Source organism: Lycium ferocissimum, chromosome 5, assembly GCF_029784015.1.
Source record: "Lycium ferocissimum isolate CSIRO_LF1 chromosome 5, AGI_CSIRO_Lferr_CH_V1, whole genome shotgun sequence".
NCBI classification, from domain to species: domain Eukaryota; kingdom Viridiplantae; phylum Streptophyta; class Magnoliopsida; order Solanales; family Solanaceae; genus Lycium; species Lycium ferocissimum.
The window spans coordinates 64,274,330-64,293,103 of record NC_081346.1 but is presented as its reverse complement, the minus strand read 5'-3'; the positions used below and the strand labels follow the sequence as shown (position 1 = coordinate 64,293,103).

The window sequence follows — 18,774 nt, the reverse complement described above, 5'->3', positions numbered from 1 at the left end:
TATGAATTGCGTTAAGGGTCTCTCAGAGGCCCTGTCCCAACTTATATATTTCAGTCATGTTCATAGAGCCTTTGCAGACAGTTCCTATGTATAGCTTAGTTATGTTGTGTCGGTAGTTATGTTGGCATCATAGCCCACTGCACATATATTTATGCATGATATTATGTTCATATTTAGCCTTTAACCGTATTTTTACCATTCGAGACAAGAAGGATGTAAGTTTGCTCGGTTCCCGTAGGGTGCCGGGTGCCAGTCACGCCTTACCAAGGGTGGGGTGTGACATTTGTAATCTAACGTAGAATACTTATTTGATAGAATTTGATCGTTCAGAGGCTATTTGCCAAGGAAAGGCTTTGGCTTGATTGTTCGTGTCTCTCGCTCGGCCTTCGAGGTAGGTTACGGCTTACCTTTGTTTGACTCCGATTAGGGAATCGTATGTAATGGTAGATGTTGACGGGAAAAGCATGTTAGGCCTTCGGGCATGGTTGTGGTGATAAATCCACTGGATTAGTATTGATGTTGTTATGTGGGCTTGTCGCCATATTTGTTAATAATTTATGATTGTTGATTCATTCATCTCTGTCATTTGATACCTCACTTGTTACATGAAAAAGGGAAGGATAATATTATCGAATTGAGTCGTGACTTGCATTTGTGACATGCATTTGCTTATAATATGATTTGAGTTATTGTTGCTATTTATTCCATGCATGTCCTGCATTCTTCTTCCATATATGATTGATGTGATGGTAAGGAAAGTGATTGTTAGCCTCCGAACTCTTTGCCGGAGTGAGTTGGTTGATTGCCTCTGAGGTCTTTGTCGGAGAGCGAGTGGATTGATGGCTTCCGAGGTCTTTGGTGGAAGGTGAGTTTATTGATACCCTCCGAGGTCTTTGCCAGAGAGCAAGATATGTGATAGCTTTCGAGGTCTATGCCGGAGAGCGATGTGGTACATGGACTTTGTGGGTCCCCCATGACTTTGAGGCATAGCCCTTAGCATGTGTGTACGGATTGGAGAGGTGGCCTGGGGGGCATTTCATTGCATTCCATAGCATTGCATTTACATTCATACATTATTCATTGACTGACTTACTTGGAGTTTTATACACTCTGTCTTGTCTTGTACATGAACATGTTTTATGGCTGCGCTTGATCGCTTATTCTTTACTTGTTGATGTCTTTTCATTTATTTGAAGTTATCTAATCGATGTAGGCCTATGATGCCTACGAGTACTAGTGTTGTACTCATACTACTGTTGCTGCACTTTTTGTTGATTGCAGAGTTTGAACTAGGATCCTGTTCGCAACCTCGGGAGTGACCCGAGACCTTTCTTGTCGGAGATTCAGGGTGAGCCACTTGCCGGATCCTGCAACCCAGATTTCCCTCCTTTGTTATCTGTCCCTTTGATTACACAGAAAGACTTATTTATGGATTTCTAGACTTGTATTTTAGTATACATCAGATGTTTTATTTACGTTAGTGCTCTTGTATGAAACAATACCAGGTTTTGGGATGGTAATTGTTATTATTTCCGCACTTTTAATACTTATTTATATATCTGTTGACTTGATATAAATTCTCTTTCATTCCGCAAATGCTTTTCTATTAATGTGATTAAGCAAAGGGTTCGCCCACCAGGGGATAGTGTGGGTTCCCTCATGACCCGTTAAATGGGTCGTGACATTTTCCTTAACCAAAGTTTTGTCTCAATTGGGTTTCTTGGTAAGGTTTTTAATGAGGCAGCACTCAAGGCGTATTACAAGATGTGTGTACTCTTTTTTTCCTTCAGTAGGATTTTCCACTGGGTTTTTCTAGTAAGGTTTTAACGAGACACGTTGTCTTTTAATGAACATCCAAGGGCAGTGTTATAAATTCTTTGTATTTATTTATTGAAGTGGATGTCCTTTAGATATACATGTATGTTATTAATACTTATCTAACATATCTTAAAGAGATGTAACATTCGGTGGTTTCATATCCTATAAAAGAGATATTCCTCGTTCTTTTATGAACACAGAAGAAATAAATAATAAAGGCATTCTCTTCCATATATCTTGTGTATATACATCTTGTTTTATATTATTCCATTAACTATCAATTTATAACATATAATTATTTTATACACATTATTTGATAATAATATTTGGAGAAGTTCTAGATGAGGTTGAATTCTTCGATGACTTATCTTTGATAGGAAGGATACGAACTCTAAATGTGGGGTTCCAAGACTGGTTTGTTATTTAAGCTCTTACTCACCAGATATAGTCTTGAAAAGCCTCCACAAATGTTCTCTTTTATGACATTTTCAAGTTTACAAGCTCTTTGCACTTTGATCATTATGGCTAGAGGTAATTATGAATTTTGTCGTAGTTAATATGTATATATTTGTCAATTTTTAGGACTTTGTTCTCCCTTAATTAGTTATTGCCAAATGAACACCTCCTTATTCATTTTTGAAGTTTTAAAATTTTGCGTGACAATAAAAATAGAGGTAGATTAGGGCCAGTTTTATCAATTTAACTAACTAATTGGTATTAGTTCGAATTATGTATACATAACAAAGTTAAGATATATGCACATTGTAATACACTTACTCTAAATCTACTGCCTAGAATTTGAATAAAATTACTTGTTCGAGAAAGTTAGCTTAGCCGGCTATTCACATACAAGGAAGTGTAGAGTATTATTGTTTTCTTGATTGGTCATGATCGGTGATTGTATAATAATTAATTATACAATCAAACCTCCCTATATCAACATTTTTTGTCTTGATATTTTTTAGCTGCTAGAGAAATACTGTTATAGAAAATATATAATATAAGTGCTAAAACGCAAACACGGGACAACCAAGTATGGAAGAAAAGACTTGCCTTCTTCTATTGGTTAACAAGAATATTTATATACAAGCCAAGTAGCAACCTAGTCCTAACAAATATGGAAAACTAAATAAGTATCAAAATACATACAATATATACATGCTAATTGATGCTAAGTTGGCTCCTTGCCTCAACTTAGCCTCAACATGTTTTCAGAATATCCAGCTAGCAATTGGTGTTAAGTTGGCGCCTAGGCTCAACTTGGCCTCAACCTATTTTCAAAACATCTAACATGCCTAATACCCCTCAAGTTGTCACATGTGGATAACAAATGCCAACTTGCACAAGAGAGAAACATATTGAAGTTTTCTCAATGCATTCGTAAAGATATCTATCCATTGCTCATGTGAAGACACGAAGCTAGGTCAAACGTTCGCATTGTCAATCTCTTCATGAATAAAATGATAGTCCATCTCAACGTCTTTGGTTCTTTCATAAAACACTAGATTCTTGGCTACGTGCAACGCTGCTTGACTGTCACAATAAAGACTGACAAAATATGTGTTTATATCAATGGTGAAACACAGATGAACAATGGAAAATGAAGATCAAACATGGAGGGAAAAGGCTAAGCTAAGAATACGAAAATGTGGGAATGAAAACTTGCATTCATTCATTGAGTTAACAAGTATATATACAAGTGAAGGAATCTAATTATCATTTAGCTAAATGACAGCTAGAAACAGCTAAGGAACTAAGCTAATGACTTCACTAACTCTAACTAACCGACTCTAACATCCTAACTAACTTGTGTTGACTCAGTATTACAACAGATATACACTGTAGGTATACGGAATATACAGTTTTGCAGTGTAGCATAGTAGTCGTAATATAGTTATAGCGTAGTATATTTGAATACCCCCCCTCAAGCTGGAAGTGAAAGAAGCACAGCCAGCTTGCTAAGGGCACTTGAATGCTTGATCCCAGTTAGAGCTTTGGTGAGGATGTTAGCAAGTTGTTGACCTGTGCCAATGTGATGAAGAGATATCAAGCCATCCTGCAGTTTAGTCCTAACAAAGTGGCAATCCACCTCTATATGTTTAGTTCTTTCATGGAAGACAGGACTCCTGGCTTTGTGCAATGCAGACTGACTATCACAATAGACAGGAATGGGACAGGTGAAGGGAATATCAAATTCTGTGAAAAGCCTGCTCAGCCAGATAAGTTCCCCTACCACCTTTCTGAGAGCTTTATATTGAGCTTCAGCTGAGGATAGAGATACGGTCTCCTATTTCTTAGACTTTCAGCTCACAGGACTGTCACCAAGGAGCACAATATAGCCTGCAACAGACCTTCTTGTATCAGGGCAAGCAGCCCAGTCTGAGTCACAGTATGCCCTGATGGAATAAGAGGGACTGTTGGAGAAGAAGATTCCTAGAGTGGGATCTTTCTTCAAGTATCTGAGCATATGAATGGCAGCTTGAAAATAAGAGTGTCTAGGCTCTTGCATGAATTGACTAAGATGTTGTACTCCAAATGCAATATCAAGCCTTGTGTTAGTGAGAAAGTTGAGCTTGCCGACTAGTTTTCTATACACTGTAGGATCAGGTAGCAGCTCTCCCTCATTGGTTGTCAACTTCACAGTAGGATCAAGAGGTGAGCTAAGACTAGTAAACTGGTGACAGTCAAATTCTTTGAGGAGATCCAGCAGAAATTTCCTCTGGGATATGACCACACCATCGTCTTTGTAGAGTATCTCCAATACTAAGAAGTAGTGTAATCTTCCCAAGTCCTTAATCTTAAATGTCTCATGAAGGAAGTGTTTGAGGTGATTGATTTCAGTCCTGTCAGTGCCAGTGAGCAGAACATCACCCATATAAATTGCTACAAATACTGAGGAATCACCATCCTTTCTGTAGAATAGAGAGTAATCATACATTGAGTGTGTGTAGCCTCTTGAACTAAGTGCTTCAGTGAGCTTCTCATACCATTACCTGCTAGCCTGTTTCAACCCATAAAGGGACTTGTTTAATTTGCACACTAGTTCTGTAGCACCAGTGTCTAGGCCCTGAGGAAGGGTCAAGGGTCATATACACTTCTTCATGCAAATCACCATGCAAAAATGCATTATTCAGATCAAGCTGGAATATCTCCCAGTTTTTCTTAACTAATGCTGCAATAAGTGTTCTAACAGTTGTCATTTTGACAACAGGTGAGAAGGTCTCAGTGTAGTCAATGCCAGGATGTTGGGTATAACCTTTCACTACCAATTTAGCCTTGAACCTCTCTATGGACCCATCTGCTTTTTGTTTAATCTTATACACCCATTTGCAGCCTATTGGTTTCTTTCCTATTGGCAAAGGAACCAGGTCCCAAGTGTTATTGGCATGAGCTTCAAACTCCTGTGTCATAGCAGCCTGCCAAGCAGGATTCATAGCTGCTTCCTCATAAAAAGATGGTTCACAGTCATGAAAGATGTTTCTTATAAGATGCTGACTGTCAGAAATTAGAGCATGAGAGTTTATGTAATTATGTAAAGAGAATGAAGCATGCAATGACGATGGATCAACTAGTTTTAACTGAGGTATGGTGTGTATGTAGTCATGCAAATAAGATGGTGTTTTGGATGGTCTAAGAGACTTCCTGGTTTCTATGTATGATTGAAGAGTGGGTTGTTCTTGAATAGGTGCTGTCATATGTATTGGTGATCCTAGTGGCAGTAGGTCAGTATTAGTATGTTGTTGGTGTGTGCTTGCAGTGGTAGATGGTGAGGAAGGATGCATAATGTTATCACTTGTCTGATCATTCTGTATAGGACTTGTTAGAGGTACAGCAGGAGAATTAAAATTATCAACAACAGGTAAGACAGTAGGAATTACAGGAAACTGAGATGATACTATGGAAAAAGAAAAAGGAAACACACTCTCATGAAAAACTACATCCCTAGATATGTGCACTTTTCTTGTGGTCAGACTTAGAACTTTGTATCCTTTTACTCCAAAAGGATATCCAACAAAAATATGAGGTTGTGCTTTAGGCTCAAACTTAGTTCTGTATGGCTTAGGTGTAGTGGGGAAACGTAGGCACCCAAAACTCTTCATGTGTGAATATTTAGGCTTCTGGTTATAAAAAAGTTCAAAAGGACATTTGTTTTAAAGTAGGGTAGATGGTAATCTATTGATGATGTAGGTTGCTGCAAGGACACATTCATCCCAATACCTGATTGGAATTTTGGATTGGTATAGTAGTGCTCTTGCTGTCTCAAGAAGATATTTGTGTTTTCTTTCCACCACACCATTTTGTTGTGGTGTGTATGGACAACTTTTCTGGAGTATGATGCCTTTGGACTGAAAGAAAGAGGTTGCCTCTTGACTTGTGAATTCCAACCCATTGTCTGTTCTAAGCAACTTCACAGAGGTTTTAAACTGATTTTGGACCATGTGGACAAATGTTTTCAATATGTGTAATGCATTACTCTTAGAGCTAAGTAAATGTGTCCAGGTTACCCTACTAAAGTCATCCACCAAAGTGATGAAGTACCTAATCATATGTTTTGACATGATATGGACCCCATAAGTCAATATGTACTAGTTCAAAGATAGTTGAAGACTTGGTTGTTCTGTCAGGAAAGGGTAGTTTAGTCTGTCTGGCCATGGCGCATATGGTGCAGATAAAAGGTTGTTGAGGTGAGAATTTCATTGGCAAGGGGATACCCTTCATTTTAGTAAAAGAAACATGTCCAAGTCTGAAGTGCCACAACAGATCAGATGCATTACCATGAGCAGTAGAAAGTAAAGCACTATCCTTATTATCACTTGAAATGGGATCATTTACAACTGGGGAGTGACAGGAATGGGAATGACAATCACAGTGCACTTTATTTACATGACCAACACTAGGAGAGTCATTTGAAACATAGGACTTAGAAACAACATGACCTATGCTAGGAGAACCACAAGACTCAGAATCAACATGACCTGTAATAGGAGAAACACTTGAGACATAGAACTTAGAAGCTGCAACAGCTGTGTCTTTCCTCAAACACTCTGAGCATAGAAGATATAGCGCATCATATACACTACCAATCTCCAGAGGCCTCTTTATTGAAGGGGCCTGCAGTAAACAAGTAGTGTCAGTGAATGAAACAATGCATTTCAGGTGTACTGTTAGTGAACTAATAGAGACTAGTTGTACTTGAAAGAGGGGACAAACAAGAACTTTTACAGGATGATTTTAGGTGATATTATCACATTTCCTACCTCAGTTACCTTCACTTTATAGCCATTTGGAAGTCTTACTAATAGTGGATAGGGCAGTGTCAAGATATTTGTCATTTGGTCTTTACTAAATGTCATGTGATGAGATGCTCCTGAGTTTAATATCCACAAGTCAGCTTTATCTTTGAAACATCCACATGAGAGTTTAGCAAAGTCTATAGAGGAGGTGCAAGCTATAGTACCTGCAAAGTTAGCAGATCCACAGGATTGATGATCTGATTGCTCTCCTGAACCACCATTGCCAAACTGCTGAAGTAGGTTGATTAGTTGGTCATATTGTTCCTTAACCTTGCATATTGTTCTGAGCATAGTTTTCATACTGTTCCTGATAATTGTCATTGTTGACAGATGCACCTTCTGAAGTCATTCCATGTGTATTTGCCACTATTCCCTTTCCCTTGTTGTTGAACCTGTTATTGTAACTATTGTTTGGCCCTCTTGGATTACCTTGGTATGAGTTCTGTCCCTGAGGTCTATAGTTGTTGTTGCCATTAAAAGAGGTGTAGTTCTGAGGTGTATGACCTTGATTGTTTTGAGAGGGATATCCATGTATTTTGTAGCACCTATCTTTGGTGTGTCCTGGCTTCCTACAATGCTCACAAAATAACTTGGATCTGTTGTTCCCATTATAGTTTCCTCGTGTGTAATTTGTCCTGAAGTTTCTTGTTCCTGAACTACTAGCTATCAAAGCTACATGATTAACATAGTTTCCTGTGGTATGGTCTATCCTCTGGTTCTTTGTTCCTGAGGTACTTGCTACTAAGGCAGTGGATTCAGTAAACAATTGATTATCTGGCCTAAGTTCTCTTTTTTTCTCCTCTTGCACAAGCAATGCAAAAGCTTGTCCCATGGAAGGAAGGGGATTCATCATTAGTATACTGCCCCTAATGATTGTATACACCACATTTAGGCCCATCAAAAACTGGATTAGTCTTCTATCCTGCTCAGCTTTATACATGAGCTCTTTGGCTCCACACACACATTGAGAATTACACACATGCTTAGTAGACAAGTTGTTCATTTCCTCCAACAGTTTCTTCATTCTAGTGTAGTACCCAGTAATATCTAGATATCCTTGATTCAAGTCACTTATTTCCTTTTGAATCTGGTACAGTTTTGCTCCATTAGTTTGGTTATACCTATTCTCCAATTCTCTCTAAAGTTCTACTGAATCAACAACATATTCTAAACTATCTGCAATTTCTCTTGAAAGAGAATTCAGAATCCAAGCAGTAACTAAGTCATCACATCTTTCCCATTGACGAAGCTTTGCATAATCTGCATTTGGCTTCTTACACTCTCCATTAACAAAACCTATCTTATTTTTCACAGAAAGAGATCTAACAGCACTTCTCTTCCGTGATCGAAATCCAATTCCATCAAAAGGTACTGAAACTAATACACCTCCAGCATTATCAAATGGATGAATGTACAAAGGACTACTTACATCGATTGTAGCTTCAGATTCTTCTCCAGCTTGATTTGTTGTTTGTGTAGTTTGATTCTCAATCGCCATTTTAGGCTATTGCACAACACAGATTCAACTCGAATATGTAAAAACAAAGATGAACTCTCAGTTTGAGAATTTGTGAATATGAATTGATATCAACTTATGCAAACAGAATTGGATCGAAGGAAGTAAACCTTCGCTCTAATACCATGACAAAATATGTGTTTATATCAATGGTGAAACACAGATGAACAATGGAAAATGAAGATCAAACATGGACGGAAAAGGCTAAGCTAAGAATACGAAAATGTGGGAATGAAAACTTGCATTCATTCATTGAGTTAACAAGTATATATACAAGTGAAGGAATCTAATTATCATCTAGCTAAATGACAGCTAGCAATAGCTAAGCAACTAAGCTAATGACTCCACTAACTCTAACTAACCGACTCTAACATCCTAACTAACTTGTGCTGACTCAGCATTATAATAGATATACACTGTAGGTATACGGAATATACAGTTTTACAGTATAGCATAGTAGTTGCAGTATAGTTGTAGTGTAGTATATCTCAATAAAGACGAATATGGGAAGTGCAAGCCACTCCAAAACTAGCCGGGATCTCATTTAACCATTTCAGCTCACAGATTGTCATTTCCACAAAACAATATTCAACCTCTGCAAATGATCGGGACAAGGTGATACTTCTTAGTCTTCCAAGATATGGGTGAGTCACCTAAAGAGATAAACCAACCTGTGAGTGAGCATCGAGTCAAGGGAAAACCGGTCCAATAAGAGTCATACACGATCTATAGAGACGTAGATCACATTTACTTCTAAAACAAAATGCCTTGTCCCCAATTTTCTCAAGTAGTGAACAGCCCGTAAAGCTACATCTCAATGCTCTTTTTTTGGTTGTTGCGTGAATTGAGATAGAATATACACACAATAGGATAGTCTTGACCGATTGAATCACAGATACATAAGTCGACCTATCAACTAGTAATAGCGCCCAGGGTCAAAGCGCTCATTCATCCGCCAATGACAACCGATGATTTTGTTCCAACGGTGTTCCCACAAACTTAGCACCTAATGACCCAACCTCCGAGCTAATATCCAAGGCATATTTTTGTTGGCTCAAGAAGATTCCATTCAAATTTATGGAGAATTCCACTCCCAAAAAGCATTTCAATCTACCTAAATCCTTCATGTGAAAGCATTTGATTGCCAAGATATGTTTTGAGCTCGCAGATAGCCTCGGGTTCATTTGCATAAATAAGCAGATCATCAACATATACAAGTACAATAGCTCGAACGTCACCCTTTTGTTGACTAAAGAGAGAGTTCAGTAATCCTTGAAGCCATAGTCCTTCAAGGCAATCGATAACTTAGCAAACCAACAGTTTGGCGCTTGCGTCAACGTAAAGGGATTTCCAAAGCATGCACACTTTTCATGTACTTGAAACTTGAAACCCATGAAGAAATTTTATGTACACTTCTTCTTGAAAATCCCCACGCAAGAAGGTATTATGTATGTCCATCTGATGAAATCCTCAAATTCTTTTCCACTGCAACTGCAAAACATGTGTTGACAGTCACATCCTTTTCCACTAGGGCAAATGCTTCATTATATTCGATCTCCTCTACTTGATGATTTCCGAGAATAACTAGCCGGGCCTTGTGTCACTCTAGTGTTCCATCCATATTGTACTTTATCTTGTAAACCCGCCTGCAATCTATAGCCTTCTTGTTAGGAGGCAGATCCTTTATTACCCATGTTTTGTTGTTTTCTAGCGCCTATATTCTAGTCCCATTTCTTCTCTCCACTTTCCGTCTTTCACGACCTCAATCGGATAAATGAGTCGGTTCATATGTTGCAGTGATGTCTGCAAGGAAAGCCCTTTGTTGTACAGAAAATTTATCGCTATTCACGTATTATGTTAAAGGGTAAGTCATACCTGCATGATGTTGGGAAGTAGATGGAGGATGTTTGCAAGGAAAGCCCTTTTAGATCATATTAGTAACATAATTAAGCAATCGGAATGGTGTGTGTTTTTTGTGGTTACCTCGGTCCAACTGCTCTTCCTCTATTACTTCATCTACCTCAATTTCAGCCCCTACCTCCTGGTGAACATTCTCCTCTATCTCGGCTTCGTGGTGGTCGTCCTCGTCACGAGCTTGAACCAGTTGACCGCACCATCATTTTGGACTCTCTGTCATCTCCTAGTTTCTCTGCTGCTCTATAGTTTCATGTGTTTATGAAGCGAAAGAGATTTTAATCTCATAAAAATCAACATCTCGTGAAACAATATATATTTTTGTTTCTAAATCATACACCTTTCATCCCTTCTTTCCATAGGATATCCCACGAAAACACACCTACGACTTCTACTTGAAAATTTATCACCCTCCCTTTTTGAGCTTCGAGCATAACATAGTGAGTCAAATACTTGAAGATCTCCATACTGATGCACTCGACCATATAATAATTCATAAGGTGTATTTCCATGTAAGATTGAGGATGAAGTTCGATAATCAAGTGACAAGCCGCCAAAACACATTCTCTCAAAATATCAATCAGCAAGATACCTTGAAAGAGAAAGACCTGGGCCACATTCAAGATATGACTATGCTTCCTTTTCACTATCCCATTCTGCTAGGGAGTTCTTGTATATAAATTTTGAAAAACAATATCACATTGAAGAAAATAGTTTCTCATGCATGTAAACTCTATTCAATTATTGCTCCTAAAGGTATTAACTCGCTTGTGAAATTGTCTGTCTATCATAGAAAAGAATTCTTCACAGTTTGTGTTAATGCTTTCTTCTCAATCAATAAAATAATCCACACAGCATGTGAGAAATCATCTATAATAGTACAAAAAATGTTATGCACCACAAGATGAAGTTGTTCGATAAGGTCCTCAGAAATCACAATGAATCAATTAAAAAAAAAGCTAAAAGATCTATTATTACTCAAAGGGAATCTCGTGTTTGTTTTTCCCGATGAAGTACATTGCAACTTTTACTTAAAACATCACTAACTTTCCTAAAATCTATGACAAGAATAATTTGACCACTTGTAGAGAGGGATGTGCCAAAGGTCCAGCGAGGCCATGCACTACCAACCTTCAGAGAATATGTCCTCTTGCTTGTTTCAGAAATATTAGAGTCCATCTTTTTACTCACCTGCTCCAATCACATACTAGAGGTGCGGTCATGTATATACACAAAAGTTTAGTTAAAAGGACCAAACAATCTGAGTAATCGATTAATTACTATACAAAAATCAAGTTGCATGTTAAGCCGGCCACATAAAGAATATTTTTTAGGACCAAGTTTCGTTGAACCCTCGCTAGTCGCTTCAACATTATTCCCGTAAGGTAAGCTAACAAAACATCTAGGAATTTTCTGCACATTATGCAATGATTTAAAAAATCCTGTCATATAATTCGTCACTCTTATTTCAATGATCCAAGACAAAAAAAATTTGCTTACCGGTCACTCCTCATTCGAACTTATCTGTTGGTTATTCAACATAGCAATCAAGGTCTTCCATTGCTCATTGCTCAACCCCGGAAAGCCAACCTTTTCTGCCCCCATCATAGCCGCGGAGGCACCACCTCCCACGGCATGTGCAACATTCACACAAAACGCAGCGCCACGTCTGCGACTTTCATTTATTCCAGACCTCTGATGTTGTTCTTGTCCTCTACCGCATCCGCCTGATTTACCATCACCATAAAGTCTGTCTCCCCACTCTTAGAAGAATATCATTCCCTGATTTCTCTCTATCAAATATAGTAAATTGATTGTATCATATCTTTCCAGATTGTAGGATAGATAATTGGTTCTAATTGATTTAGATACCTTTTATATCTTTATTCCTTTCTTGGTCACCAAGGTCCAAGACTATCATGTATATATGTATGCATAACTTGTATCAATAGAAATGAGCAAGCATTAGCTTCTACAACAATTCCTTTATGGTATCGGAGCTAACGCCCAAAAGGCTCGTTTGATCCTGTAATTTTTTTTTCCCTTTCCTCCGCTTCAAATAGCTTCATGGAAGAGACCACTTCTATTCACTCTTCCTCTCCATTATGTTCAGTTGTGCCAAACGCATCCACCTCAACGCCTCATATTGCCATGTCTTCTACCTCGACAAACCCTTTCTCTGAGATTCAATCTTCCGCTGCCTCTCCACTTATGCAATCATCATACACAAACATTTTTCCTCCTTCTACTATTATGGGACCTTCAACTTTCTCTCCTGATATTTTCGTAACAATTCCAATCTATCCTTCTGTAGGAGATACCACTCCATTCTCAATGGGATCCTTACCGGCTTTCACAAATATAGCCAGATCCCAATCTCACCTTCAACCATTTGCCTCGGTTTCTCAAAATTTTCTAGTACCCACTGCCATTAACCCAATCACCCTAACTGCAATTCCCTCAACTATCCAAAACAACCACACAGAGCTTAGTTCCATTCCCTTTCCAGCCTCTCTGACTACTCCCATTAAACTTACCTCCACCAATTATCAGATATGGTATTCTCAATGGCGTTCCGTACTCATCGGGTTTGGTCTTACACATCTCATCACTGATCAACCTACTGTGTATCATCTGCACAATGAAAGATGGTATCGCCAAGATCAGTTGCTTCGAAGTGCGCTTATTGCTACTCTTTCTACCGAAGTTGTCTCTTTAGTCAACACTGTTGAAACCTCTTATGATGTTTGGACTACTCTATATAGGATGTATGCCAAATCATCACGTGCTCGGATTCTTAGTCTCAAGGACTCACTTACCCATGCTACCAAGGGTACTCAAAGTATGTCTGCTTATCTTCAATATATCAAGCAACTTGTGACTACTCTTAATGCTACTGGAACTGCTATCACTCTCGATGATGTCACTCTTTATGTTCTTAATGGCTTGCCACCTGAATACAAAGGTATTTCTGATTCAATTCGGACTAGAAACACCTCACTTCACTTTGATAAACTTTATGAAAAGTTGTGTGACTATGAGTAGCAACTCCAACGTAATCCCAATCCTCGTGCTTCCCCATTGGCTGCCAAATTTGCTGCCAAGACCACCTCTTCCAACTCTCGGAACAACAGGTCTAGTATTGGATCTAATAAAGGCACCACGCAATAGGTCAGTCATCGCTTTAATGGAAAACAAGGCAATCGACCAATGTCAATATTGCAACAAGCCTGGTCATGTAATCAAGCAATGTCGTAAACTCCAAGCGGCCTTTCCTTGGCTAAATCTTTTTAGCTCCAACAGTATCGCCTCGGGTCAGAATACATCGACTCTACAACCGAATGCAAATGTGGCTGTTGTAGGATCAAATGGAAATCTAAAATAGTTAATTGATTCAAGGGCGTCCCATCATGTCACAAGTGACCTGCAGAATCTCTCGTCACATTCCAATTACACTGGTGATGACTTGATCTTTGGGTGATGGTAAAAACTTATGTGTCACACACTTTGTTTCCACCAAACTTTCTTCTTCTGATCGTGATTTGAACCTTTCTAATGTTCTATGTGTTCCTAGCATGAAAAAGAATCTTATTTCTGTTTATCAGTTGTGTGCCTCTAATAACATCTCTGTTAAATTCTCACTATTCTCTTATGTTGTGAAGGACTGTCGAACGGGGGTGCCACTGGTACATGGAAAGCCTAGGAATGGATTATACGAGTGGCCAAAGAACCTATCCACTTCCTTGAAGAAGACCATCAATCCTGCTGCTTTTCACAGTCAGTTCTCGTCAATTTCATCATGGCACAATAGACTTGGTCACCCGTCTTCACTAGTTTTACGCCACATTCTACGTGCTCTCAACCTTCCAAATTGTTCTGTTTCCTCTAAATTTTTCTGTAATTCGTGTAAGTGCAATAAAATGCACAAAACACCATTTGGGATTTCTTCAATAAAATCGTCTTCACCGTTAGAGTTTATATATTCTGATGTTTGCGGTCCTGCACCTATTTCTTCGGTTGATGGGTTTCAATATTATTTAATTTTTGTTGATCATTTCACTAAATACGTATGGCTATATCTTATGAAAAAGAAGTTCGAGGTTTCTCAAATCTTTCCACGATTTAAAGCCTTAGTTGAAAAATATTTCAATAAGTCATTTGTCTCCTTTTATTCCGATAACGGTGGTGAATTTATACATCTGAAAGATTTCTTTTCTTCTAATGGAATATCTCATTTTCTTACTCCACCATATACTCCTGAGCACAATGGTGTTGCGGAAAGACATCATAGACATATTGTTGAAACATGTATAACTCTTCTTCATAATGCCAACTTGCCTCTCTCGTTTTGGTCATTTTCTTTCCAGACTGCCGTCTATTTAATCAACCGGCTTCCTACACCTCTGCTTAATTATGATTCACCATATTTTCGAATTTTTGGTGAGCCCCCAATTATGATAAGTTACGTGTGTTTGGTTGTCTTTGTTATCCATGGTTACGTCCTTATTCTCACAACAAACTTGAACCTTGTTCTAACCCATGCATATTTCTTGGTTACTCCACTAATCAAAGTGCCTACAGATGTTTTGATCCTCAAACACACAGAATTTATATATCTCGTCATGTAGATTTTATTGAGCATATATTTCCATTTTCTGGTACCACCTCCCATGAGCCCATTCCAACAGAAGAGACTTTCAACACTTGGTTTCCACATCTATTGGACTTATCAACATTTTCTTTAGATACACAACCAGATTCCAGTACTAGTGCTTCTCCAAGTGTGGCATCTCCTGTTGATACTCCTTTATCATTTGATACATTGAGAATTACTACACAGACGTCAGGTATGGGCATAACTCCTATAGCAGATTTAAACTCTTTTTCTTCACTTGCTCCTTCATCTTTACATGATTCATCACCTGTCTATAGCATGGAACCAAGTGTTCCTATGTCATCGTCTAGTGACCAGTCATCATCATCTACATCAACCAATGCATCAAAAAATGAAACTTCACATGAACTATCCACTGAGCTAGTTTCTTCACCCATAACTACCTCGTCCTCCACTTTCCAGCATGAGTCCTCTGAATCTTTAACCTCTTGTTATCCATCATCCACACCACTATCTCTATCCTCCACCCAGAATGCTCATCCTATGATTACTAGGCTCAAAAACAAAATTAGCAAACCAGTCCAAAAACAGTCCAAAAACTTTGTCTTTATGTAGCCACTACTTTATCTACCTCAGGATCCTCTTTGTCTGCACCTACAAGTATCAAAAAGGCACCCAAAAGGATTGATCATGCCTTAAGAGATCCTATGTGGAAGCAAGCTATGATTGATGATATCACTGCCTTACAACGTCAAGGTACATAGACTCTTATGCCACCTCCTTCCGGTAAAAATGTTGGGGGCTCAAAGTGGATTTTTCGGGTAAAAACAAATGAAGACGGTAGTTTAAATAAATATAAAGCACGGTTAGTTGCACAAGGCTTTACCCAAAAACCTGGACTTGATTATATTGAAACTTTCTCTCCAGTTGCAAAACATACCACTGTTCGGGTTATTTTATCCATTGCTTTGTCTAATAATTGGTGTCTTAGACAATTAGATGTTAACAATTCTTTTCTTCATGGTATATTGACAGAGGAATTCTACATGTCTCAGCCCAAGGGTTTTGTTGATTCATCTATGCCTACTTATGTTTGTCGTCTTCGAAAAGCAATTTATGGCTTAAAGCAAGCCCCTCGTGCATAGTATGATGAGTTCAGTGGCTATATACTATCTTTGGGATTCAAAGCTCATACAAACAGATCGGTGCCTCTTTATTTTCTCTGTTCTTTGGGATAATCATTTATCTCATAGTCTATGTGGATGACCTCATTGTGACTGGTAATAGTGATTCCGCTATTTCACTATTTATTACGAAGCTTGGCACTCGGTTTTCGATCAAGGATTTGGGAATTCTTACCTACTTTCTTAGAGTTCAAGTCATTCGTACATCGAGTGGTCTCTTGTTATCTCAAAGAAAATACATAGAGGATATTGTGGATCGTACTTCCATGGCTGGTGCAAAATCTGCTTCAACTCCATTGACGACCACTATTTCTCTTATGATGGATGATAGAGCTCATCTACATGACCCTAAGGAGTATTAGGTTCTTGTTGGTTCCCTCCAATATCTGTCACTAACACGTCCAGATATTTCCTTTGCAACACATCGTCTCTCTCAATTTTCGCATAACCCAACAACTAAACATTGGACTGCCTTGAAGCGTGTTATTCGCTATCTCATTGGCACAATTGGTCATGGCTTGTTTCTTCACAAGAATTCTCCACTTGATCTACATGCCTTCTCTGATGCGGATTGGGCAGGAAATAAAGATGACCGAACTTCCACTAGTGCTCATGTTATTTATCTTAGAAAGAATCCAATATCTTGGAGTGCAAAGAAGCAACGATCCATGGCGCGTTCTTCAACCGAGGCTGAATATCGTTTTGTTGCCACAATAGCTGCAGAGTTGTGTTGGCTTCAAAATCTGTTTAAAGAACTATCACTCAGCTCTCTGCTATCTCCATTCATTTATTGTGATAACTTGGGTTCCACCTATTTGGCTGCTAATCCAGTGTTCCATTCCAAAATGAAGCATTTGGAAGTTGATTATCACTTTGTTCGATCTCTTGTTCGTCATTTCTTCGTGTTGTTCATGTCTTACTAAGGATCAACTTGCAGATGCACTTACGAAACCATTAGCTCGTCTAGATTTTCAACGATTGCGATCCAAGATTGGCGTTCTTGCTCTCTCCAATGACCGCAATCTTGAGGGGAATCTTGGAAGAATATCATTCCCTGATTTCTCTCTATCAAATATAGTAAATTGATTGTACCATATCTTTCCAGATTGTAGGATAGATAATTGGTTCTAATTGATTTAGATACCTTTTATATATTTATTCCTTTCTTGGTCACCAAGGTCCAAGACTATCATGTATATATGTATGCATAACTTGTATCAATAGAAATGAGCAAGCATTAGCTTTTATAGCAATTCCTTTACTCACCATTCTAGATACACAACAAGCTGGAAGCAATTTTCTGAATCATGTCAAGTTTACTTACAATAAGAGCACATCGTGGTTTTGTCCTTCACTTCATTCCAACAGCTATAGGGTCACGTCCGTTGTACAGCAAAACCCATAGAGTCACCACGTTCGTCTGTCCCTCGAGCCATCATTTTCACATATTCGTCTTATACCAACTCCAAGTAAACTGATTCAAAGTTGGCAATGGATATTGAGTGATCAAGTTGGACCTCATTGTCCCATAAATTGTTTCATCTAACCCCATACGCAAAAGGTGCACGTTCTCATCTTCCCTTTTCTTCTACAAGATTGCACCAAGACCGCACATGTCTTCCACGTGTAAGTCGGAATTTGATCATAATTAGCAAGTTCTTCCCTGAGTTTTGTTAATTTTCCATAGTAATTAACTATGGTCATGCCCTTGTTTTCGAACTTTGCAAGTTTGGCCTTCAACTGTTGTTTTCTCGGGCCATTAGAGACTGAAACGTTCTTAAATGCCAATCCATAAATCATCAACAACTTCCATGTATGGTATTGACGAATGCAAAGTGGGCTCAGTAGCATTCCGAATCCAAGAAACCAACAATAGTTGATGGTCTCCTGATTGTTCAGGATCTGGATACGTCTCCTAGTCTCCTGATTGTTCCATCAATAAATCCAACTTCTTCCTCACCCTCAAGGCGGTCCTCATGGACCTTTCCCTTTCATCATAGTTTTCTCCTTTCAAGTGCACATATGTTATCAAAAACCTAGGATTGTCATTAGATGTTATATCATACGGAGATATAATCTTTGGTTTATTTGTTTCATCTTATTTGTTTCGTCACCACCACCACTCCCGCCGGCAGAGGCCGCTTCTTTACCATTATCCCCTGCCATTGGCACGTCACTCTGTGTTCCTTATCGTTTGGCTCGGTCTTGGCTTTGATACCATGTTAAAACGCAAGCAAACGACAACCAAGAATGGAAGAAAAGGCTTACCTAACACTACCAAAAAATGGGTAATTTGTGAAAGTTGAAAGTTGCAATTTGCGGAGGTTTTAACTATTTGCTAAAGAAGACTAAAACCTCCATGAATTGCAACTTTCATCCTCCGCAAATTACCCATTTTTTTGTTGTGCCTTCTTCTATATTGAATGACAAGAA

At 38.6% G+C, this 18,774-nt stretch overlaps 1 protein-coding gene across 1 annotated transcript; it reads right to left on the bottom strand.

Moving 5' to 3' along the window:
* Positions 1 to 4,814: 4,814 nt before the first annotated feature.
* Positions 4,815 to 8,136, bottom strand: LOC132057923 (uncharacterized). Its single transcript, XM_059450505.1, has 4 exons — positions 7,383 to 8,136; positions 7,086 to 7,276; positions 6,531 to 6,930; positions 4,815 to 5,713 (listed from the first exon to the last, which is right to left on the bottom strand). Exons 1-4 carry the CDS (start codon positions 8,134 to 8,136, stop codon positions 4,815 to 4,817), a joined length of 2,244 nt encoding a protein of 747 aa, XP_059306488.1.
* Positions 8,137 to 18,774: the final 10,638 nt, after the last annotated feature.